The sequence below is a fragment of the Pinus tabuliformis genome, chromosome 2_1 (assembly GCF_031772625.1).
Source record: "Pinus tabuliformis cultivar Carrire ecotype Pingquan chromosome 2_1, CPIR1, whole genome shotgun sequence".
Lineage (NCBI taxonomy): Eukaryota > Viridiplantae > Streptophyta > Pinopsida > Pinales > Pinaceae > Pinus > Pinus tabuliformis.
In genome coordinates this window covers 977,498,936-977,523,387 of record NC_142299.1, presented here as the reverse complement: position 1 = coordinate 977,523,387, position 24,452 = coordinate 977,498,936, and the positions used below count along the sequence as shown (strand labels likewise).

The 24,452-nt window shown below is 39.1% G+C and overlaps 1 protein-coding gene across 1 annotated transcript in view; it reads right to left on the bottom strand.

The window, feature by feature from the left end:
- The window catches only part of LOC149203909 (uncharacterized), a 230,576-nt gene that overhangs the window by 172,915 nt on the left and 33,209 nt on the right, over window positions 1-24,452 (bottom strand). Inside the window, exon 4 of the mRNA XM_089403604.1 lies at window positions 21,092-21,133. Coding sequence (XP_089259730.1) covers window positions 21,092-21,133 — 42 coding nt within the window. The remainder of the gene's footprint in view (window positions 1-21,091; window positions 21,134-24,452) is intronic.

Sequence of the window (24,452 nt, the reverse complement as noted above, 5' to 3'; positions counted from 1 at the left end):
TTTGGAGCATGATATCAGTCTTGTGTTGAAGTTTGTCTCAGGTTGTAATTAAGGTCGAGTATCTTGGAAAATTATTGGCCTGTTCTGTGGCTATAATCGAGCATTGTAGCAGAGACATAAGCCGAGTTCTATAGCTGTGACATAAGTCGAGTTCTGGATCATCTAAGAAAGGTCGAAACAAGTTTGAAGCTGTCTGCATTTGGTAAGAATTTCTGACTCTATTCCATCCTCCATTTGAAGTATAATTGCTTGGCAGAATTTTGATTAGAAGAGGACCTGTTTTGGATTTGTCACCAAATCAGTCTGAGACGTAAAACTCGACCTATCTATGGCCTAATTCGGGCTCACTCTAAGGTCAAGATCTGGGAAAGTTTTCAGCCCTGGGTAGGGCACATCTGATGTCATATTTTGAGGTCACCGTGAGGGTACTCTTGTATAAGCAGTGCAGACCCTTAGTGCCTGCTTTGACATGTTCTGGAACAGTCTTTATTACTTGCCCTTGTAGCAGATTTGCAGTAAAATTGAAGTGGTACTTGTTGACCTATCCTTGAGTTTTGTTGAAGCGCACCTTGACATATTCATATAAACTATGGCATACCTTTGATGAATTGAAGCAGACCCTTGACATGTGTTAAGGCAAAGTCAGAGACAACATTTGTAGCAGACCCTTTTGAAGCAAATCTTGAATTTGTAACAGACCAGATCTTTGAAACCCATGTTAAAGTCCTCGAGCAAATAGTTGAGTTAAAGACAGAGTAAGGGCACCTGCATTAATGATTTGAGAATTTGGATGTTGTTGTAATTGGGTCATTGTCCCTAGTACGAGAGCCTAAGAACTTTTTATCTTATCTTTTATTCCATAGGGTGGCAGGGTGATGCTAGAGAAGGAGGTTGTAGCTTCATTCAAGAGATTGTTGCCTCCTTCCAGTTGGAGTAGCAAATCTTGGCACGATAGCCCTTCCAATTGTGGCTGGTAAACCAGAAGTTGTAGCTTCCCTTGTAATATAAATATATTGTTCATATATATCTTGTGTTGCTTTGATGTGATGTTATCAATTAATTGTTTTGATACTTAAATTGTTGAAATTTATTAAATACTGATTCACCCCCCTCTCAGTGTTTCCAACAATTTGTATCAGAGCAGGTTACCCTTTAACAGTTTAATCACTAGAGGAAAATTGTGAGCAAATATGGAAATGGAAGGCATCTCTTCAAGAACAACTCCAGTGTTTGATGGAAATGATTATCCACTATAGAGCAGCTAGAAGGCATCTCTACTTGAAGGCTATGTTGCAGGAAACGCCTAAAAAGGTGGCGTACCAGTACCGGGACAGCCTGAAATGCTGAAACAGCCTTGAAATGGGGCCGAAACGTCATTGGCCGTACCTTACATCGTTTCGCAATTTCGAAACATTGTATAGTATGGCCGGCAGCGTTTCAGCCACTACAAGCTGTGTTTCAGGTAGCGGAAAGGAGAAATTAATTTTTTTTTACCTTTTTCGGCCAGCTCAAGGGGTGAAGAACAGCGTGGGCCCCTTTTAACACCCAAATGTCCCGATTTAGAGCTCTCTATTTCTGCTCTTGATATTTGTACCAGTGGTGGTGCAAGTGCAACCGGAAGTACTAGTAGAGTTGCCTCTTCTATTGAACAAGCATCTTGTTCTATCTTTATTGATGAGGATGAAGAGTTTTATTAGTAATGATATGTTAATGTAGCCATATTGTCTTTAGCTCATGTTTTATTTCAGTTTTAGCCTATGTTACCGGATCCGTGGGGCTAGGTAGTTGGATCCGCGGATCCCCGGATCAGATACGGATCCGGATCCAGATCCACTGGGATCCGCACTGTGCACTTTAAGAGTCGCTTTCAAAAATAGTGAACCTTTCGTAGTAAATACAAACCTACAAAATCATGTGTTCTATGGCGGTGGCTTGATCAATTCTGCAAATGAAGGTGCGTTGGTCAGACCAGTTGGGTAACAAAAGTCTGTCGGAACATATGTGAGTCAAACAATTATTCAAATGGGCATTTAACATATTATTAACATATTATTTAACATTGATAAATGTTTGTCAGAACATATGTGCGTCACGCGATTGTTAGCCTCCAGGTTCCACGTAAATTTATTTTGCCCACAAAACACTTAATGTGGATTTTAAATTCCCAGCTCCCAAGTGTATACTTTATCTTATTAAAATTCCTATCCAATTCACTTTATAAATGAATCTAAATAGTTTTGTTCTTTAATTTAATTTATAATAATTAAATATTTTAAATTCCCAGCTCCCAAGTGTTTGGTCTCCGATACTTCATCTTATTAAATTTCTAATTCAATTCACTTTATAAATGAATCTCAATAGTTTTGTTCTTTAATTTAATTTATAATAATTAAGTATTTTTTATGATAGGTAATTTAAATAATAATAATTTTTATAATAGTTATTATTATGTTTTACGTTAATTATAAACTATTTAATTTGCATGAATACTTATTATTTAATACATAAATAATATATTAATTCTAAGCTTATTAATGGAATATAATTATTATATTTTACATTTACAAATATATATAAACTAGCCCACAGGGCTTTGGATTGACGGTGAATGGGTGCACTGTTAAGGCACTCCTTGCAATAGCTCACTGGTTCAAATCCCCCATGGGTGCTTACCTACCAAAAAAGAAAAAAACAAATATATATAAACTATATATTATAAAATTTATAATTTTTATTTTTAATATTAAAAAAAAAATATATATATATATATATATATATATTTATATTATTTGTACTTCTTGTTTCCTTCACGTATCTGGTACCTGACTTTTCAAAACATTGGCGGATCTGGATCCGAATCCGAATCCGTATGTATCCGTATCCGAATCCGAATCCAAATCCAAATCCTGGTAACTTAGGTTTTAGCACATATAGTCTCACATATAAAGGTTGATTTTGGAGACTTGTATGTAAAGCCTCATATATAAAGGCTAATTTTGGATATTTGCATCATGTAATCATTTGTTGGAGTTAATATAAATTTGGATTTCCTTCTAAAATGTCATTTATATGTCCCATTCTTTTTTTTCTTGGAAAATAATGTGTTATTTAATATTTACTATTTATAATATATATATGACGTTTCAATCGCGTTTCGGGTCGTCTCGTTTCAAAAACTTCTAGACGTTTTGTCGTTTCGTGCAACTTAGCTTGAAGGCTTTAGGAGTGAATATTTAGCTCTCCATCGTAAATGGCTACAAAGTTCCTAAAAATCCTCCAATTGATCTTGATGAGAAGAAGTTGTTTAGCTACAATTCAAAATCTCTTCATACCATCATGGGTGGATTGTTAAGAACCATTAAGTCCAAGGTGATGTCTTGCACCATAGCCAAAGAAGTTTGGGATAAACTTAAAAATCTATATGAAGGTGATGATAAGGTCAAGAAGGTCAAACTTCAAAAGTATAGAGCTCAGTTTGAAAATCTAAAAATGGATAAAAAGAAGATATAATGTGACTTACTCAGAGTAGATGAGGTTGTCAACTCCATCAGAGAATTAGGAAAAAAAATTGAAGATCCTTTGATCATACAAAAGGCCCTGAGATCGCTTCCCTTAAGATATGATGCTGAGGTATCTGCAAGAGAAGAAACCAAGGACTTGACCAAGATGACAGTTGAAGAATTACATAACACTCGTACAACATACGAAATAAGAATAAAGACAGATGACAAACCAGAAAGAAGACAAGAAACAAAGAACCCAAGGTCGAAGGAACTCCAAATGATGAATCACATATAGAAGAAGCAAATTTCATCAAGAAGCCCAAAAGAGAACTGGAAAACACAAAGGTAAGTTACCTTTTAAATGTTTCAATTGTGGCAGAATAGCTCATTATGCTTAAAGATGTCCTTTTAGGAAAAAAAAAAGCTTCCATAAGAAAAAAAAATATTCTAAAGCAGATAGTAGTTCTTTAGATGAAAGTGACATAAGAGGGAGATGCAAGAGAAGTTCTCCTCATAACCCAAGAAAATCAAGAAAATGATCATGATGATGAAGAAGTCAATGATTCAGATAATGAAGAATCAAATACGAGAATAGATTCTTTCTGGGGACTCAGAAAAGATTCAAAGATCGAATAGGAAGATGAAGATCTGGAATCATTTGCATGGTTGTTAAGTGACAAAGCTCTCCGCGTAAGGAATGGCGACGGAAGGTGTGCTCTTTGGCATGGGAAACCCCCTATTGGACATCTCTGTTGTTGTAGACGAGGAATTTTTGAACAAATACGATGTGAAACTCACCAACGCGATATTGGCAGAGCCAAAGCACGCTCCAATGTATCAAGAGCTTGCTGATAAAGAAAATGATGAATACATTGTAGATGCGGGGAAGCTAGATCGGGTTATTGCCAAGCCCATCCCACCTGCAAAATCGCATGCAGCCAGGATTGACGTCGAGGAAGGCAGATCTGATCATGGAATTAGAGATTTTTTAGATTCAGATCTACGCAATTGGAAACTCAAGGAGTGGGGTTTGGGCAAGCAGAGAATTATCGGCATCAAGAAGATCTGGTGTGGAAATTTGGTAAATATTGAAGCCCTGGTTACTACTTGGACTGATAGTAAATTTGAAAGTGTGGATCTATGGATAGATACACTATTTTCTGTTGGATCTGGTCACGTTACCTTGAGTGCGGGTCGGAAGGCTTCTCAAAGATTTTTTTTTCGCTTTTCCCTATCGATCTAGGGCATGGGGTCGTGATCTGGTGGATCTATTGGAAAGATGATGAAGAGTGTGTGACTACAATTGGAGGATTGATCAACAACCTCCTTCACTGCCATACTAGGTATTATGAGACCGATTGGTGGACTCCGCAGCATCAGAGAGCCAAGGCTTGGCCGCATCTGGGCCCTAATCACAATCAAAGGCTTTTGATCTTTGAGGAATCTGGATCACGTAACACGGATCCTCCTCCCGTCATAAATCTGCAGGACCTCATCAAGTCAATATCTCATGGAGTTTTTCAGATCTATGGGATTTTGAGAACTATATGGAATGGAGTTTTGTTTCTTTTGATGACGGGGAGGCTCTCAACTCCTTTCTCTACCAGTATTCGGAAAACCTCCCTTGGATTCCCAATCCACCGTCGAATTTACTAGTCGAGACCAATCAGAGGACGAATCTTGGATGTCAATCCATAGATCTAATTGAAGAAGTTCCGCTCCAAATTTTTATTAAAACGCTGTGAGGGAAACTTGTGTGTATGAGGGTTTGGATTTGGGATCGGGTACAAACTCTTACGCAAAATATTCAAGAACAGATGGGTATTCCAGCAAGACTCCAAAATTTGATTTATGCAGGGAAATTATTGCAAGAGTACTACAAGTTATAGGACTATGGCCTTGTACAAGATTCAACCATCATCCTTAACATGAGACTTCTTGGAGGTTGTCCAGGATCTAGTTCCAAAGGTCTAATCTCCTTCAAGGATATTGTGAAAGGGAAGACTGATCCACACAAAAATTCAGAACAACCCACCAATCTTCTCAGTCCCTATATTGTGGAGCAGATGAACCAGGTGTCAGCTTTGACAGTCAACCTGCCCGTGCTTAACGAGCTCTATTCTGATTTCCATGCAACAACAGTTATATGCAGAATTTAATGGATTTTGGCCCAAATCAGAGACTTTACATCAATGGATTTTCTCTACTTGGACGGAAAATTATGATATCCACTTTTGTTCCAGGGGCTTTTTTGTTGTAAAGTTTGACACAGCAAAAGATATAGATTATGTATTAAACGAGGGACCAGGGTTTTCAGGGCAATGCAAGTCTATTCATGATACCATGGTTCCTAGGATTTGATGCAAATACCATGGTGATCTCCAAAATGCCAGTATGGGTCAGGTTACATAATCTACCCCTACATTTTTGGCATCATAAAGTATTAGAAGGGATAGGGAATTCTTTGGGGAGTCCCTCAAGGTGGATGCAGCCAGAGTCTCTAAGGGCATTTTCACATTTGCCAAACTCTGTGTAGAGGTAGACCTTAGTAAAGGTTTACCTGATCGCATTATTTTGATTCACAACAATATGCAGTGGTCCCAGCCTCTTGACTATGAGAATACGACATTTCGCTGTCGTATATGTCTACAAACCGGCCATCTTCAAAATGCGTGCCCTCAAGCAAAAAACAACCCTAAAAGAAAAAAGAGACAAGCTCAAAAGCCAAAAGGTTGGCAATTTTCAAAATCCCAGGAAGTAGAAGCAAAGGATGCAGAAATCCCAGAAAACACCTCAAACATTAATGACCAGAACTCCCAGGATGCCACGCAGAAGAACGAGGTCGAGCAAAATTCTTCACTAGTTCCAGTGCCTTCAATTCAGCAACAGCAGATTGAGAAGATTCCATCTAAAAAAGAAGCGAGTGGAACCAAGCAAATTCATGCTTTTGAAAGTTTGGATTCTGATAAAGAACTCCTTGTAAAAGAGAATCAAATGACTATTGTATCTTCCACTCCAAACTCTAGTGGTTGGCGGAAGGTGGAAAAAAAGAAAGGTAGAAAAGAGTAGACTAGTGTTACCTCTCTGGTGAGTGTTTATTGATCTTGTATACCAAGATCTGAGCTTTTATGCATATGCTTTTAGCATCTACAATATGTAATTTTGTTCATTATGAATAAAATTGCGATTTTTCCTTAGGAAAAAAAGGAAGATGAAGATCTTCAAGAAAATTTGAAGAATACTGAAAACAAAAATGCCTCGCTTAGAAATAAAAACAGAGAATTGAAAAACATACTTGAGAGATGTGATGAAGAACATATCTCTTTGAAAGTCCATCTTGAAGAAGCAAAGAGAATTTAGAAGTGTTGATGACCCAGATGAAGAAGAGAGAAGAAAAGTGTAAGAAGCTCAAAGAAGTTGTCATTGACAGCTGAAGTTGATAAACTCAATAAGAACTTGAACAGCTCACTAGTGTTGGATAACATTCTCAGTTGTCAAAGACCATAAGGCGATAAAACTGGTCTTGGCTATACAGATGCATCCTCAACCAAGGAAGACACAAACTTCAAGCCTTTAAAGGAGAAAATTAAAGGAGAATCTAGAAATGTTGTTGCTTTAAGAAGTTCAGTTGATGATCCCAAGAACATCCATTGCAAAGATGATCAACAATGGATAGAACCTCTTCCAAGGCAAAACATCTTCCGAAGGTCAACCTACTCTCCCAGGTATGAAAATACCTTTCTTGGTCATTGTTACTCTTGCGGAAATTTTGGGCATAAAATAATTCATTGTAAAATCGGTACAAGATAGAATTATGCAAGGAACGGGAATGATTGTGGATTTAGACCTAGAAATGTCGATGGAAACTACAACCCATTTGAACCACTAATGAACCAAAACATTGTATGCTACAAGTGCAATAATCTTGGTCACAAGGCACAGGGTTGCAGGCTTGTGAAAGAGAATGCTCCAATTATGCAGACAGAGAAGCCAACTATTACATGGGAAAAGAAAGGAAGGAAAATTGCAATCTAGCACTGACCGCTGAAGATAAACAAGATGAATGGTACATAGACAGTGGATGCTCAACACATGACTAGAGATCAAAACAAATTCGTCAGCCTAAAGGAAAAAGTGGCAGTGTTGGGTTTGGATATAACTCTTTTGTCAAGGTGTAGCAAGCCTTGGGAGTGAACATATGAAGGCACAAAATGTCTTGCTAGTTAAGGATTTGAAGCACAATCTTCTCATTGTTGGCAAAATGTGTGATCAAGGGTATAATCTCTCGTTTGATTCTCAGAAATGCAAAATCAAAGAAGAAGGCTAAGGGTGATTGGTTGCAACAGCCACAATACCAAACAACATATATCTTCTAGACCAAGCAAAGCAGATGAAAATTGCAGCCAAGCAAAAGAGTCGTAAGGACAACAAAGAAGGGAAGTATAAGAAGACAAAAGTCGTATTGAGTGTCATATGTTTAGGGGGAGCAGCCCCAAAGACATAAGTCACCCTTTGCCATTGATGTCAAAAGGGGTGAGAAAAGGAAAGTGCAGCATGGAGACAAAGGAAGTGAAGCATGGAGACAGGGGGTGCATAAGGATTGACAATGACAAAGGGGGAGATTGTTGGAAAATTTGTCATTGATGTCAAAGGGTGAATGGGCCAGCATTGGTTTGGTGATTTGCAAGCACATTTCTTTGAATTTGGATGCAAGTGTTGAATGGTGTTTTCATTGATGCCAACGTCAATTCTTAAAAGCTCTTTATATTCGTCTAGTTTGCATTGATTGGAAGCTCCAATGATCAAGATGTCCTGGAAGCCCAAATGGTACCCCCTGTTTGATGAAGATTTGGCTAAGCAGATCAGTGAAATTGCAAGTGAAACTATCATAAGATGATGGTCCTCGTCATGTTGATTCTAACGATATGTGGCACACCTCATAACTCTTCACGGTTGAGAAGATATGCTCATTTGAAGTTGGTGCCCCCTTCATGTGGTCGAAATCCCCAATGTTAGATAATGTGACAACTTGCTTTGGATTGGTTTATTTGTGACTTCTCTATTTCAAAATTAATGTTGGACCTAGTATATTCTAGCTTGCCTACAAATATGGTCAAAGGAAGTTTCTCTAAATTAGTTTTTGTGGCTCCCAATTAAATTTGGCCTCTAAGACAAGTTGGCCTCCAAGAAGAATTTAGTTTTTAACCCCAAAATCCAAATTTAAATTAAAATTTAATTTTTTTATTTCCCTCCGCAACAAGGAGGGAAACAAAAAAATTAAATTTATTTGTTGCCCTAATTCTCCTTTAACATATAGGGTCAGTCTCCTCACAAAAGGATGAACTAATTTGCTACTTTTTGTGATCTCTCTGAAATACCTCTGCAGCCTAGAGTAGTTATGAATACTTGAAGAATAAGGTCAAAATTTGGAAAAAGGTATTTGGCCAGTTCTTTGTCTTTGCTTATGGTTATTTGTTGAGACTTTTTTGAGCTCATTCGGCCTGCTCTAAGAAAATTCTGAGATGACTTTTGAGGCCAGATCGAAGACATTTGCAGAGGAAATTTTGGCCCTGTAGGAGGACTATTCGGCCTCTCTCCTGAGCCTATCTGAGGCAAATTCGCATCATCTTATGGACTGAAAATGGGGTTAATTCTTTTGTTTTCATGAAAGGGTTTCTCGTGGGTAGAATGGTCCTATGTTGTTGAAGCTTTTAGTCCTATTGTGACTGAGTATTGAGGCTTATTTGACCTCTTTCTGTAACTGAAATAAGTTGTTGGCCAGATCAGTGGTTCTCCTGAGGCTACTTCTTTTGAGATACTTCTGCCCTTTTAGGGCACAAATTAGTGGCTTATTTTGGTATAAGTCTAAGTCCTATACTCGCCCTTCAATACAAATCTCAAGCAACACTTTTGTATTGTGATTGAGGGCTCTTCAAGGCAGTCCTAGTTCTTGTCTTTGAGACTCGTACACCACCTCTCTAACTCAGTGCAAGGATATTTGAGGTTTGTTCAAGACTAGGCTTTGTCTCAAATTGGGCTTCCTGAGGAACAGAGTTTCAGCCTCTATCCAATCAATTGTGTTGCATCATTCATAGGAAATATAACAGTGTAAAATATGATCTAAGGGTTGAACACGTGGGCACAATTGCATGAAATCCTGCTATAAAGAAGGTGAGTCCAATTCTACCTCATTGTGTATTTGCAAAGGTTAATACTGATACAACTGAGGAATATACCAAGATATTTTTTGATTAGATTCATCTTTGAAGCTTAATTCTTCACTTAAACAAAGACATGTCTAAGCCCTCTTGTTATGGTTTAATCTGAGTAAATTTTGAAGCTGAGACTACTAGGGTAATTTGTGGTGCAAGTCTTTGTAATGAGGGTAATCTTCGTTACAAATTTGAAGTCATTCTTGAAGCATCTTTCCTGAAGGTCTTCAGCATATGATTAGAGGCATATTATGGAGGCAAGACTTTTCATCCTCAAACAAGTCTAAAGCAGACTTATAGTGGCAAACACCTTCAGGTATTAGGGCATCTCAAGGGGCAGTTCCATTGTTGAGCAAGGATTGTACATCTGAGGGACACACCAGCAGTCTTGAGAGAATTTATATGTATGCTATCCTGATTAATGTTTATTGCGCTAGGAGTCTGCCAACATTACAGGAACGTTGTTTTACATCTGCTAACATATGAGTTGTAATAAGGTATATGACAGTGTACCTCCTAAGGCAGCAGCAGAGACAATTGGAAGGTCACAAGTTTAATCTGTGGCATATAGCATTCTGTCATCATTGGACTACAGTGTCAACATCCTTTAGACCATTCAGTGAAGCAGCACGTTGAACAATATATCTTGTGACATCTTGTGCAGTAGTGTGGGGCCAAGAGCAGCTTGGCAACAACTTCATGTGCATCCGCATGTATATCCATCTATGAGTGTCATCGTACAAGTGACAATGTTGAGGACAACTGTTGATTTTCTAGTGCAATTAGGGTTAGCACAGTATTTCTGAAATTCTGATAATTACTTTTGATGTAGATCTTTACTTTAACTTATTCCAATATATCATTCAACAATTATACTTAAGAAATTCAACAATAAAGAACAGCAGAGCCATAGAGATCACAACACACAAAGAGAAGACAAGATTTACCTTAGGAAAACACACTACGAGCTAAGTCACAGGACACGCCCCTCAGGGTCTCGTGTCTCGTATTTCACGTGTCGGACACGAAACGTGCCGGAAACGTTTTTCTTCGTGTCCTCCAATCAAGACACGTGTTTTGGACACGGCAAAAACATGCCCTAACGTTTTTGGCTCTTCAAAGTTCAAACACATGTCCCAAGAAAAGTGACATTTAAAACCTACAACATGCTTTATTTTTGGGTTTTTTTGTCATTGTTCGCCGCCGAAGTCAAGTTTGCTTGTTGCCGAAATCAAATTTGTTGTGCAGTGTGAGGAATTCCATCAGATTCGAGCGCAATGCTCACAACTTCACATTGAAAGCACAGTTCACAACTTCACATCGACCTAGACCTGGAGATACAAAAAACGAGAGTTCGTGTGCTTTGCTGAGAGTTTGGAGCACTTAAATTTCCTATAAGTTGTGTTATAGCCTATGAAACCTAACTTTATTATACACTAGTGACCACATTTTATGACCAGTGACCACGTATAGATCATGTGTTGAAATTAAAAGCCCAGCTCCCTGTCATGTGCTCACTCCTCACAGCACTTTTGAGGTCTAAAGGGAGGGAAAGCTCGATTAATGCTCTTTTCAATAGTGAGGTTTGAACAAATATAAATTTATAATTTATAAACTACCTTATATGAAGTTTGAACATGATCGAAGCTATTTGAAGTTATTAACATAAATTATAACATGAACAATGAACATTGAACTTTGAACATCATTGTTGTAGTAAATTAATAAACTAACTAGTAAATTCCTAAATAGTAAATAGTGTATACTAAATAGATACCATCATGATTCATATCTATATTGATCAAGCACTATCTTTTAGTATTTTTTAATATATGTGTGTGTGTGTGTGTGTGTGTATATAGAACGTGTCCCTCGTGTCTTGTTTCCAGGGTCATTGTGTCTCGTGTCGAATACTCGTATTTACGTGTCCTCCTTGTATCGTGTCCTCGTGTCATGTGACTTAGACTATGAGGGAAAACCCAGCAACATTTTCAATAGAGAAATTCTTCTTCTTCAATAAGAGACACAACTAGAGCTATGGTCAAACCTGGTCTTCTCCTCCAACTCAAGCCTCCCAATCTCATCTAGAATTTCGGCCCCTGCAATTCATGTGAACTTCCTGTTACTCATGCGCACTTCCTGTGACTCATACACACTTTTTGTGACTCATGCGCACTGCCTGTGACTCATGCGCACTTCCTGTGACACCTGCGCACTTCTTGTTCCTTGCGTGGACTTCCTATTACACATGCACACTTCATGTTCCTCACGTGGACTTCTTATTACACATGTGCACTTCCTGTTCCTCATGTGGACTTCCTGTTACACATGCACACTTCCTGTTCCTTGCATGGACTTCCTGCTACACATGTGCACTTCATGTTCCTTGCGTGGACTTCATGTTCCTTCGCTTGCTTGCCCAGATGATGCTTATGAGATGAGATGCGAATTGCCCAAATAAGGAACTTGAGTTTCCTTTATATGATAATATGTCTAGGGTGAATGGACGTGTCTCTTGGCCAGGGCCAACTTGACTTGGAGGGAAGCCAACTTGTCACTTTTGGAGCCAAAATTTTCATTTCAAAAATTCAAATTTTCAACTTTTAATAGTCGCAATGGGACATTGACTCAAAATAAATTTTCCTTTGACTCGAGCATTTATAAATATGCTTTAAAATGATATATATAATTATATCAAGTGACCAAAAGTACTTTATGAAGACCAACCATAGTTACAAATTCAACACTCCCTCTTGAGTCTTAACTAGGGAGGTATTCATAATCACCGTCATAGAAGTTCTCAAATTGAACAAATTTCTCTAAATAAAAGGTTATCCATTATCACCAGCATCATCATCTATCATAAGCATTCACTAGCGGCCATTTCCAGATTGGTACCAAACCCATGGCAACGTCATCAGCATATCAGGACTCACTCCTCCGGAGTGATCGGTCCTTGAATCCCATGGCCACCACCTAGGCCAAAAATTATGAGACCCTCAACTAGCAAGCACTCACTCACCCTTCTTGGTGAGCACTTTGGGCTAAGACCTCATTCAACCCCTTCCTGGATAGTGATCGGGTCTAGATGTTGAATCGACCTCACTCCACCATACTTAGTGTGTGATCAGGGTCCAGGACCTCACTCCACCCTTTCGGTGTGTGATTAGGGTCCAGATGTTGAAGGACCTCACTCCACCATGACTAGTGTGTGATCAAGGTCCAAGACCTCACTCCACCATTTCGGTGTGTGATCAGGGTCCAGATGTTGAAGGACCTCACTCCACCATGCCTAGTTTGTGATCAAGGTCCAGGACCTCACTCCATTTCTAGTGTGTGATTAGGGTCCTCCTCCAAGAGACACTCACTCAACACTGCTTATTGAGCCCTATGGGTCTCTTGGACCCATTCTCCCTTTCAAGAGAATATCCATCCGTGTTGCAGACAAATCAGCACGCCCTCTCAAGGAGAGGTGTGATCTCCATGAGCCCCAACTTGTCTCTGCAATACACGAACTTGTCCCTTGGCAACAGCCTCGTCAGAACATCAGTTGTCTTCTCATCATTGATGTACTCAAGCCTTATTGCTCTCCTCTGCACCATGTCACAGATGTAATGGTACTTGATCTCAATATGCTTTGACCTATCGTGGAACATGGGATCCATTGAAAGCTTCACACAGCTTTGATTATCACAGTGTATCACCATCGATTCCAACTATTGGCCAAACAATTCTACAAACAACTTTTGAAGCCATTTTGCTTCGATATAAGCCTCATTCGCTGCAAAGTACTTTACTTCAATAGTGTTGAGTGTGATCGACGTCTGCTTCTTGCTTATCATAGTGTATTCCAAACTAAATCATCCTCCCAAGGTACTCTTCCTATCTTCAACACTTCCTACCCAATCAACATTTGTATATCCCTGAAGCTGTACATCCTTGTTTGCAACATACCTCAAGCCATAGTTCATTGTGCTACGCAAATATCTCAAGATGTGTTTTGTTGCAAGCCAATGCTCGTGTCAAGGTGTTCATAGCAAAGCAAATGTTTGACCTAGTGTTAACTAGGTACATCACATACCAATCAGTCGTCGGTACATAGATGGATCTACCAATCTAGAGTCGAAGCCTCTTTAACCTTTTCAAGTTAGTCACCATAAGAGTCACCATGTATTTGCAATACATCATACCAAATTTCTGAAGGATCTCTAACACATACATTCCCTCACCAAGGAAGACTTCACCAAGTTTATGGCATACTTCTAATCCCAAGTAATAGTGCATCAACCCAAGATCCTTCATGTCGAACACAAAAGCCAATTGCTTCTTGCACTCAATGATAAGAGGATCAGCACCTATTAGAAAAAAGTCATCAACATATAATAGTAAGATCACAGGTGCATTCTTCACAACTTTAAAGTAAAGGCTCGGATTGGCTTCACTCTTGGTAAATCTCAGTCTCATCAAATAGTTGTCTATACAAGCATACCAAGCTCCTGGAGCTTGCTTGAGTCCATACAAGGCCATTTTCGAACTGCAAACATGAGACTCCTTTCCATGTACCTCAAATCCTTGAGGTTGCTTTATGTACACATCTTCCTCAATCACACCATTGAAGAACGCAGTCTTCACATCCCTCTAGTGCAAATTCCATCCTAATGTTGATTTGTGTAGCTTGGGAGGTACTCCAAGCCCGAGGGTTTAGGGTTTGGAAGACAAAGCGCCACAAGGGCAGCGTGTGGGCTTGGGACCCCAAGTATGGGGTTTTGGCACCCATCAAGATTTGGGACAAAACATTGATGATTTTACAACATGTGATGGATGAGGATGATAGTGTTTGGAAAGACTTCCAACGCAATGAAAATCATCCAAATCCGAGTTGTCGTTAGAGAGATTAATTTTTGAAGTTGAAAAATTAATTTGGTTGTCAAGTAGGTCGACTTGATGTAAATACAATCCAAAAGAAGTGTCACTTCAAATGTGACGTTTTGGAGCCCTTCTTTATGGTATATATAGAAGGTGATATGAGGGTGATAAAGGCATCCATTTGTGAGTACAATACACCAAGGGAGCCTCTGAAATTTTCGGTGGAGCTAGAAGTCGCAGCAAAGGAGCATAGGACAGCGTGGAGGAGGTCTGAGACAGCGTGGAACCTTTTGTGATTGGGCCGCAGTCCTGTAGGTGACTACGTGTGGTTTGAAGGGCTGGTTAAGGGCTAATTCATGGGTTGTTTCAGATGTGGCGAGACGGGCCACAATGCATCCCAGTGTCCCTTGAAAAAAAAGGACAAGGATGAGAAGCATGATCCTAAGTTTGCAGCTGCGAAGATCGACAAGCAGGAGTTCGCCATGACAACCGAGATACCTCCAGGAGGGAGGTGGGCTGATTTGGAGTTGTAGATCGAAAGAGCTACAAATGGGCAGGATCCTTGAGGAGTCCACCTCTTGGATCAATACCTTGCTACAGGAGCCGAGTTTTGTAGTAGCAGGATGAACTAGCATCAGATGGTGCCGAGTAGTGTCGGGGAGATAGTTGTAGTGGCTAGGAGCGCCAGAGTCTGAGCAGCACAGAGCAAAGTTGACAGCAGTGTCGATGGCACAGAGCAGAAGTCAGCAGCAGCGCAGTAGATTGAGAGGATCAACGCTGAGACTAGCAGCAGTCAATTCCAGCATTCATGTAGTATCATACTGAACACAATTAGTTCAGTAATTTTGGATGTTTTTCAGTTGCTTCTCTTAGCAACTGAGTTGCAGTACAGATGCGGTGTTAGCAGTGGCAGTGCTAGCAACATAGCAAATGCAGCATTTGAGAGGGAGTTGTAGTACAGATGTAGCATTGCCAGTGACAGTGTCAAAGGTTGCAGTACAGTTACAGCAGCAGCGCAGTGGTTGGTGGACATCATGTTAGACATCAGCAGAGCAAAAGAGGATGCTTCAGAGTCAAAACAGTATGCTGCAGCAGTATATTGCCAGAGCACATTCCTCGTTAAGAGGGAGTGTTGATTTGGGGTAGCATAGGATGCGCTTTAGGCCTCAAATTTGGCAGGGAGGCTTGGGCAAATGCATTCCAAAGAACCCAAAAACCGTTTTGGGAAATTCCACCCAGAGACGATTTTATTAAAATAATTAATATTTTTAATGGAGTTCCTAAGTCTAAACTTGGGAAAATAAAATATTAATGGGTATTTATCTAATTGTGGGTGTAACTTTTAGAAAAAGACGGAGATCAAGTCAAAAAGATCTGAGCCTTTGATTAGGAGTTACTCTAGGTCGTTGGTTGTCCAACAAGAAGATATAAGAAGGGGCTTGAGGGACATTTGGAAAATACACCAAGAGAGATCAAGAAATCGATTTTCTGAAGTGAGAAGTTCTCAGGAGGAAAATTTGATTGAGGAGATTTCTTACAGCAGAGGGGCGGGATAGCTTCCAGAGACAGAGTGATTTTCTCAGCCGGAGAATCATCAACAGAGAGAGGTAGAGGGTAATCCAGCAGTGGCAGCGCTGAGGCAGAGGGCCTGACACAGAGGCAGCACAGAGGCCAGTGAGTCTGAAATTTGCAGAGGGAATTCGAGTTTTAGAAGCCAGAAACCGGGGTGTGAAACCAGGAGGCAGAAATCAAATCTCCTAGGAAGCAAATCGATGAGCCAGAGGAGTAACGTAATCCCCACAGAGCTTGACGTTGGGCTGATGCAAATACAGCACAGAGGCAGCCAGAAAAGCCGGGGGCAATCAATCTGGGGCTAGATCAGCCAGGATTTCCAATGGTAGTGTGAGGTAACCTCGCAATTCTTTCTGCCAATATTTCTCTCTGTAACTAAATAACCCTGTGAGGTATTCAGAATTTGCTACTGCTTAATAATAATAAACCCTCAGAGCTATTGCATTGGTTTTCCCTCATTAGATTTTTCCAGAGACTTTTGTCAAAAAATAACGGTGCCCTATGTGCTTGTATTGCCTTGCTCAGTTTCTATGTTTCAGAATCATATTTAATTTGGCGTAGGCTGCTTCAATAATTCAAGAAGAAATTTGAAAAAAGTTTGTAATGTAATTTACCATCTAGGTGAAGTAGATTTAGCTCGTTGCAGTAGGATTCCTGAGATTGTTAGATCTAGGAATTTTCACATGGTATCAGAGCTTTTGATGTGAAACAAGGAGAGCATATCTAGCACTGGAGCAAGGGCCAACTTGTTGCAGCAAGCAGCAATTCGAATCCCCGAGGGATTGCGCAATTCTAGCCAAGAGGGCCATATTTTTGAAGTTGTCTCTCTCTGAGTTAGTCGACAGAGAGGTAAGACTGTCGGATCGAGAATTTGCCAAGGCAGAGGGAGCCTCACAGAGCCTCGGCGCAGAGCTAGAGGGATGTAGTTTTCTGCAAGATGAGTGCTGGGCAGAAAAGTCGTCAGAAGAAGGAATCAGATCGCATAGCGAAGGAATACTTCCTTAGTGGTTTCTTGCCGTGGAAATCAGTTTTTCTCATTTGTTGGGCAGCAGAGGAGCAGCAGACTTACCAGCTCCATCAGGGAGTACGTAAGCCAACCTAGACGCTATGCAGTAGGGAGAAAGAGGGAGTTGTTCGAGAGTTTTCGAAGGATATGGCAACCAGTGGCTTGAGGGATCAGGACAGCTTAGACGGAGCATCTAACTACGTAATCTGAAAGGCTAGAATGTCTTTCCATCTAGATGAGCATGCCCTCAAGACATACGTCGACAATGTGGTGGTTGAACCTGCGGATGTAGATCCGCTGAAAAAGTACAAGGCTGAGATGGCAAAGGCCAAGAGGATGATCCTGGATGTAGTCAAGGATCACGTGGTGTGCCACGTTGCTAGCAAAGCAACTGCTAAGGAGATGTGGGATGCCTTGTCCACGTTGTATCAAGGATCTTTCGAGCAGCGGAAGATGTACTTAGAGCAAAAGTTGAGATCTGCTTAAATGCAGAAGAGAGAACATGTGGATCCATTCCTCACGAAGCTGAAGAAGACCCGTGATGAGTTGTCGGTTGCAGGGCATACACCTCAGGATTTAGAGTTAGTGAAATTGGCCCTCAATTTTGTCTTAGATGAGTGGCAAGTCTTTGTCCAGAGTATCTTGGGCAAAGCAACGTTGCCTAATTGGGATGAGATGTGGGCAACTCTAAAACAAGAGGAGCTGAGTAGAGACCAGGTCAAGGTCAAACTTGACGGAACCAGCAGCAAAGTGGGTCAAAGCCCAAGGAGGAGGAGGAGAATGCAGCCTTTGCATCGAAGGGACAGCAGGGGCAACAGAGACAAAAGAAGGACGTCTCCAAGGTGAAGTGTTTCAGATGTGGCGAGATGGGCCACTATGCATCCCAATGTCCCTTGAAGAAAAAGGACAAGGATGAGAAGCACGAACCTAACGTTACAGCTGCGAAGATTGACGAGGAGTTCACCATGACAGCGGAGATACCTCCAAGAGGGAGGTGGGCTGATTTGGAGCTGTAGTTCGAAAGAGCTACAGATGAGCAGGATCCTTGAGGAGTCCACCTCTTGGATCAATACCTTGCTACGGGAGCCGAGTTTTACAGTAACAGGATGAACTAGTGTCGAATGGTGCCGAGTAGTGTCAGGGAGACAGTTGCAGTGTCTAGAGCGCCAAATTCTGAGCAGCGCAGAGCAGAGTTGACAGTAGTGCAAATGGGACAGCGCAAAAGTCAGCAGCAGCGCAATAGATTCAAAGGGTCAGCGCAGAGACTAGCAGCAGTCAGTTCCAACATTCACGTAGTATCATACTGAACACAGTTAGTTCAGTAATTTTGGATGTTTTTCAGTTGCTTCTCTCAGCAACTGAGTTGCAGTACGGATGTAGTGTTAGCAGTGGCAATGCTAGCAGCATAGCAAATGCAGCATTTGAGAGGGAGTTGTAGTACAGATGTAGCATTGGCAGTGGCAATGTCAAAGGCAGCAGTACAGTTACAGCAGCAGCGCAATAGTTGGTGGACAGCATGTCAGACATCAGCAGTGTAAAATACAATGCTTCAGAGTCAGAGCAATATGCAGCAGCAGTATATTGCTAGAACACATTCCTCGCTAAGAGGGAGTGTTGATTTGGGGTAGCATCGGATGTGCTTTAGGCCTCAAATTTTGCAGGGAGGCTTGGGCACATGCATTCCAAAGAACCCGGAAGCTGTTTTGGGAAATTCCACCCACGGACAATTTTATTAAAATAATTAATATTTTTAATGGAGTTCCTAAGTCTAAACTTAGAAAAATTAAAATATTAATGGGTATTAATCTAATTGTGGGTGTAACTTCTAGAAAAAGACAGAGATCAAGTCAAAACAATCTGAGCCTTTGATTAGAAGTTAATCTAGGTCGTTGGTTGTCCAACAAGAAGATATAAGAAGGGGCTTGAGGGTCATTTGGAAAATACACCAAGAGAGATCAAGAAATCGATTTTCTAAAATGAGAAGTTCTCAGGAGGAAAATAGATTGAAGAGATTTCTTGCAGCGGAGGGGCAGGGATAGTAGCTTCCGAAGAGAGAGTGATTTTCTCAACCAAAGAATCGTCAACAGAGAGAGGCAGAGGGTAATCTAGTAGTGGCAGCGCTAAGCCAGAGGGGCTGACGCAGAGGCAGCGCAGAAGCCAATGAGCCTGAAATTTGCAGAGGGAATTCGAGTTTCAAAATTCGGGAGCCGAGGTGTGAGACCGGGAGGCAGAAATCAAATCTCCTCGGCAGCAAATCGACCAGCCAGAGGAGTGACACAGTCCCCACAGAGCTTGACATTAGGCTGACGCAAATACTGCTCAGAGGCAGCGCAAAGACAGCCAGAAAAGTCAGGGGCAATCAGTCTGTGGCTGGATCAGCCAAGATTTCTAGTGATAGTGTGAGGTAACCTCACAATTCTTTCTGCCAGTATTTCTCGCAATAACTGAATAACTCTGTGTGGTGTTTGGAGATGTATTCAGAATTTGCTACTGCTTAATATTAATAAACCCTCAGAGTTGCTGCACCGTTTTTCCCGCATTGGGTTTTTTCAAGGACTTTTGTCCAAAAATAACGGTGTCCTATGTGTTTGTATTTCCCTTCTCAGTTTCTATGTTTCAGAATCATATTTAATTTGGTGTAGGCTGCTTTAGTAATTTGCTTCAATATTTCAAGAAGAAAATTGAAATAAGTTTGTAATGTAATTTACCATCTAGGTGAAGTAGATTCAGCTGGTTGCAGTAGGATTCCTGAGATTGTTAGATGTAGGAATTTTCACACACATCACGAAGACAGAGTATGCCACAAGAACTTCGCATCAACATGTGACTTTGAAACTCGCTCTCAAGCCTCAGAAAATCAGGTGTCTCAGAACTGTTTTCGCCTCAAGAAATTCGCATATTACTTCTCTAAACAAATGATCGAACGTATGTCCAATGGTGAAGTAAAGTTGCCAATATATAGTTGTTTGGCTATGCGAAGAGACGCGTTCTTTGAGCAGACCGACATGTCTTCTTTGAGCAGACCAACATGTCTTCTTGGAGGACTGACTTGGCAGATTGGATAAATGACACAAATTTCAAATTTTACAAATGTCTAAATGGGACATGATTCAAGTACATTTTCTTTTCTCTTTTTTGACTTTCTAATCTTAAAGAACATGATTTGACAATAAGAATAATAATAATCATTTTTTTTGTTTTTAAATTAAAATACATAAGTACAATGACAATTATGAAGACCAAAACTAGTTACAATCTCCAACAACTTCTTTCAACTTTCAAGTTTGAATGGTTTGTCATCTCCTCCCTTCAAAACTGCTCCAACATGTCCAACTTTGTTTTCAGCTCATTCATTCTTTTAATGTGCTACAACAGTCTCTTGGTCTCTCATCTCTTCACCATGTCCGATGTCAATGCTTATTTTCATTTTTAATAATATATTAGATTATGCACATACACAACAGTAGGATACTAGCAAAGAGGAAAGATAAAATATGAGAAATTGTACTTGATGATTATTCAATAAATAGAATGTCAATATACAAGGTGAGGGATGCAATGTTTTGTACATAAATCATGTACAGCCTCCTTACTTATTTAAGAGAAAACTTGATCTGACTTTAATAATACATGTGACTTTATTAACATAAGCCACTTTATTAAACTAAAGAACATACTCCACTAAGCCATAAGGCTACATTAATATATGACCATCATAATAAGCTAACTCTAATATTACATCTATGTTTTAATCCTCCAATATCTTTGGACTAATGGCAGAAAGTGGAATTATCCATCTTAAATTAACCCCTTCGACACTAGGCTTTAGCAATTAGTTAACAAAATAGAAAACTATTTTATTTTTTTCTAACAAGATGGCCAAGAGAAAATCATCTAACCTACGAAAAATCAACTCGATAAAAAAATTCTACCTTCATGACCTTCAAAAGTGTGTATAGCATCGTCCAAACTACCTGCCAAAAAGAAAACAAACGCATGATAATATCTCCAAGACTGTTTCAAAAAAGACAAGGGAATATAGTTTGCATTAAGGCTTGCCCTGGTGTAGTTACTTCGAGAGAGCAATGAGGTAGAAGACAAAACAATTATTCTAAAAGAGGAGCATATTTATTTTGTTAGATGTATTATCCAAACATACAAAGACAAAGACTATTAATAATTCATGACCTTCGAAAATGTGTATAGCATCGTTCAAACTATCTGCGAAAAAGAAAGCAAACGCATGATAATATCTCCAGAACTGTTTCAAAAAAGACAAGGGAATAAAGTTTGCATTAAGGCTTGCTCTGGTGTAGTTACTTCGAGAGAGAAATGAGGTAGAAGACAAAACAATTATTCTAAAAGAGGAGCATATTTATTTTGTTCGATTTATTATCCAAACATACAAAGACAAAGACTATTAATAATTTGCTTCAGACAAAGACTTGTACATGTGAATCAATAACACGAGATTAAATCGACATCAAACAGAATAAGAACCTTCTTTTTTGGAATAGAAAGAACCAACTTGCTTTTTTTCTTTTTTTTCTTTGTTTTACAATCCCAATCTATATTAGCACGCCTAGGAATCTAAAAAGAAAATTATTTACAACAGAAAGTCACCCTACAATGTCATTTGATCATAGTTGTTAGAAAGTTAACTAGAGGCTCAATACTTGTTGCAAGAAATTCAATGTCTTGTAAAGTGACAAACAAGTTATAAAATAGACAAGCAATGACAACGGATGAGTTTAACATGCTCAAGGACCACAAGAAGTTGATTAATAAACAAACAAGACTGAAGCTCTATATACTCTCAATTTTTAGGATAATGGAAGGGGACTTGGATAAGGTTCCACTAACAACAACAACAAAAACAATGACACCCTACTCAAAGGGAAGACAACTCTACATATAGATGTTGTTATATTACTTCATTCTTCAAAAACCTACTATAAAGTGGACCACTAGAGCATCTTTTCACATGGTGAAGTGAGGAGACAAACTTGGGGATCAGTTGGCCTCTCTAATTACATCCATCCATTCATAGAATGTACATGTTGGTGAAATCACACCAGAGATCTTGACGACCTCTTCCTCTTGATTGTACCTTTCATTTTCATGTTACTTGTTCACTCAACCAAGGAAGGGCTTGTTCACACATCAAGGAAGCCAAAAACCCATCTTGAGGAGGGGCATTGGGGCCCATCACTTCAAAAAGCTCATCCACCAGGTGTAATCTTAGGCCTTGTCATTGATGATGGATACATTTTTTCAAGTTAATTGTCCATGTTTATTGTTGTAGTTTATTTCTAGTATTCCTTTTCACATGAATAAGTTAGAGTTTGACAATTTGCAAACCTTTTTTTGAGTGAAAAGAGATTTGATCCCTCTCGGCGCTTGGTAGATTTGGAGTTAAGATGGATCTAACCTAGTTAATATTAGAGATGAAGATCAAATTAGAATAAATAATATTAATTATAAGAAAAAAATTACTAAATTTAACAAATAATTAAATTAAAAGATTTAGTCAAAGTGACAATAAATTAATATTTTTTTATGTAATTTTGGTCAAATTGACTAAATAATATAATAATAGGATTTGGTTAAATTGAGAATAATACTAGCAAAGATAATTGTTAATTACTTATACTAAATTAAATAATAGATGTTGGTCAAAAGTAAAATAATGATGAAGATGACCAACATCCACTATGACTAATGTGATCTATCTGAGGTTAAGAAAGTGAGATATTAATTGGGAATCTTTAATATTGTATTTTTATGATAAAAAAGAAGGGGAAGAAGTGTTCCTAAATCACTATAGTTTTGTTGAATTAATAAGTCAAGAAGGTTGGTAGTGTGCCAAATGTTTTGGAAACGGGAATGAATGTGAGTAAGAGTCGGGCAATCCAAGAGAAAGCGCTTTTCATCTTCAACCCTCTTAGTATCGCAAAGGTGACAGATTCTTTCATCCCAAGGTGTTTTGGGAATGGACCAACGCCCGGTTTCACTTTGAAGCTCATGAGAATTAGTTCTTATCTTCGCAGTGTTCATCTTCTTCTTAACACTGGTCAAGACAGAAAGATAATAAAGATAAGAGTTAATTATTTATATTAAATTATTACAATTAATGTCCCTGAAGATGGGTGAAGTATTCACCTGAAACGTCAAACACCTCAGCGATACTACATAGTATTCCATAAGAAGCTTTCAACATCAATATATAGACTATTCCTAGATAATTTGATGTCATTATATATAATTAGTATATATTTATAGCTTAAATTACTTCTGCAGGCTTAGTTTTGTTGTTAGGTTGTGATTTGTCAAGTAAAGATTTAAGTTTCTATTTTGATTATAAACAGGTAAACAAGGGTTAATTTTAAGAGTAAACAATTCTTTAAATGGGTTAAGAATATTTCTACTCTTAAATTTATAGGATTTTGCTTCAAAATTTATAGTTGTCAGTTGTGGATGTCAGTCTCTTAATTTGCTTGTTTGAGGTTAAACGGGTATTTGTGATAAGGGGGATTTAGGGCTAAGAAAAGGTTAAAAACCCCAAGTCTAGGTGTAATTCCTATGGTTTAAAATGTGTATAAGTTGGTCCTAGGCTTCTTTGAAGTGGTTTGTTGTTTGAGGTTAAGGTGGTCTAGAGTAAAGTGGATTTCAATGGGTAGCAATGGTTCCTAGTTTGTGTTGGAAGAGAGTTAGGTGTAGGGTTGTTGTGGAAGTTAACTTAGTACAAGTTGTATTTCTATAGGTTGTAAATAGTAAGAAGTAGGTTGTGTTTCAGATAATAAGAGCTTATTCCTAACTTTATGGAGTTACAGTTTAAGATTCCTTAGATAGTATAAATCTAGTACCATTTAACTAATAGCAACATCAGTAGCACTACAATCAGTTGACTAAGCAATTTAAGCACTAATAGATTCACCGGATTGTCGAGATCAAATCCATAGCCAACTCCAAGTCCAATAATAGCATCTAAGGCATGGGTAGCATCTTATGTGCTCATGCTTCACTCTTGATTATTTATAACCTCCACCTAGCTCACTAAATATTTATATTAATTACCCGAGATTTGATACCCTTAGATCCCGAGATTCAACACCTTTAGATTAGACAAGGGAGGAAACAAGCCATGGAGGAAGGGTATCACTACAACAACCCTAATATTTTCTCTTTTCAACCCCTAGGTGAACAATGCTTCAGACACACAACATTGAAGAACATCATTGCCCAATCATTGCATAATCCACTCATCATTGGTTACTACTATGCCCTTAATGA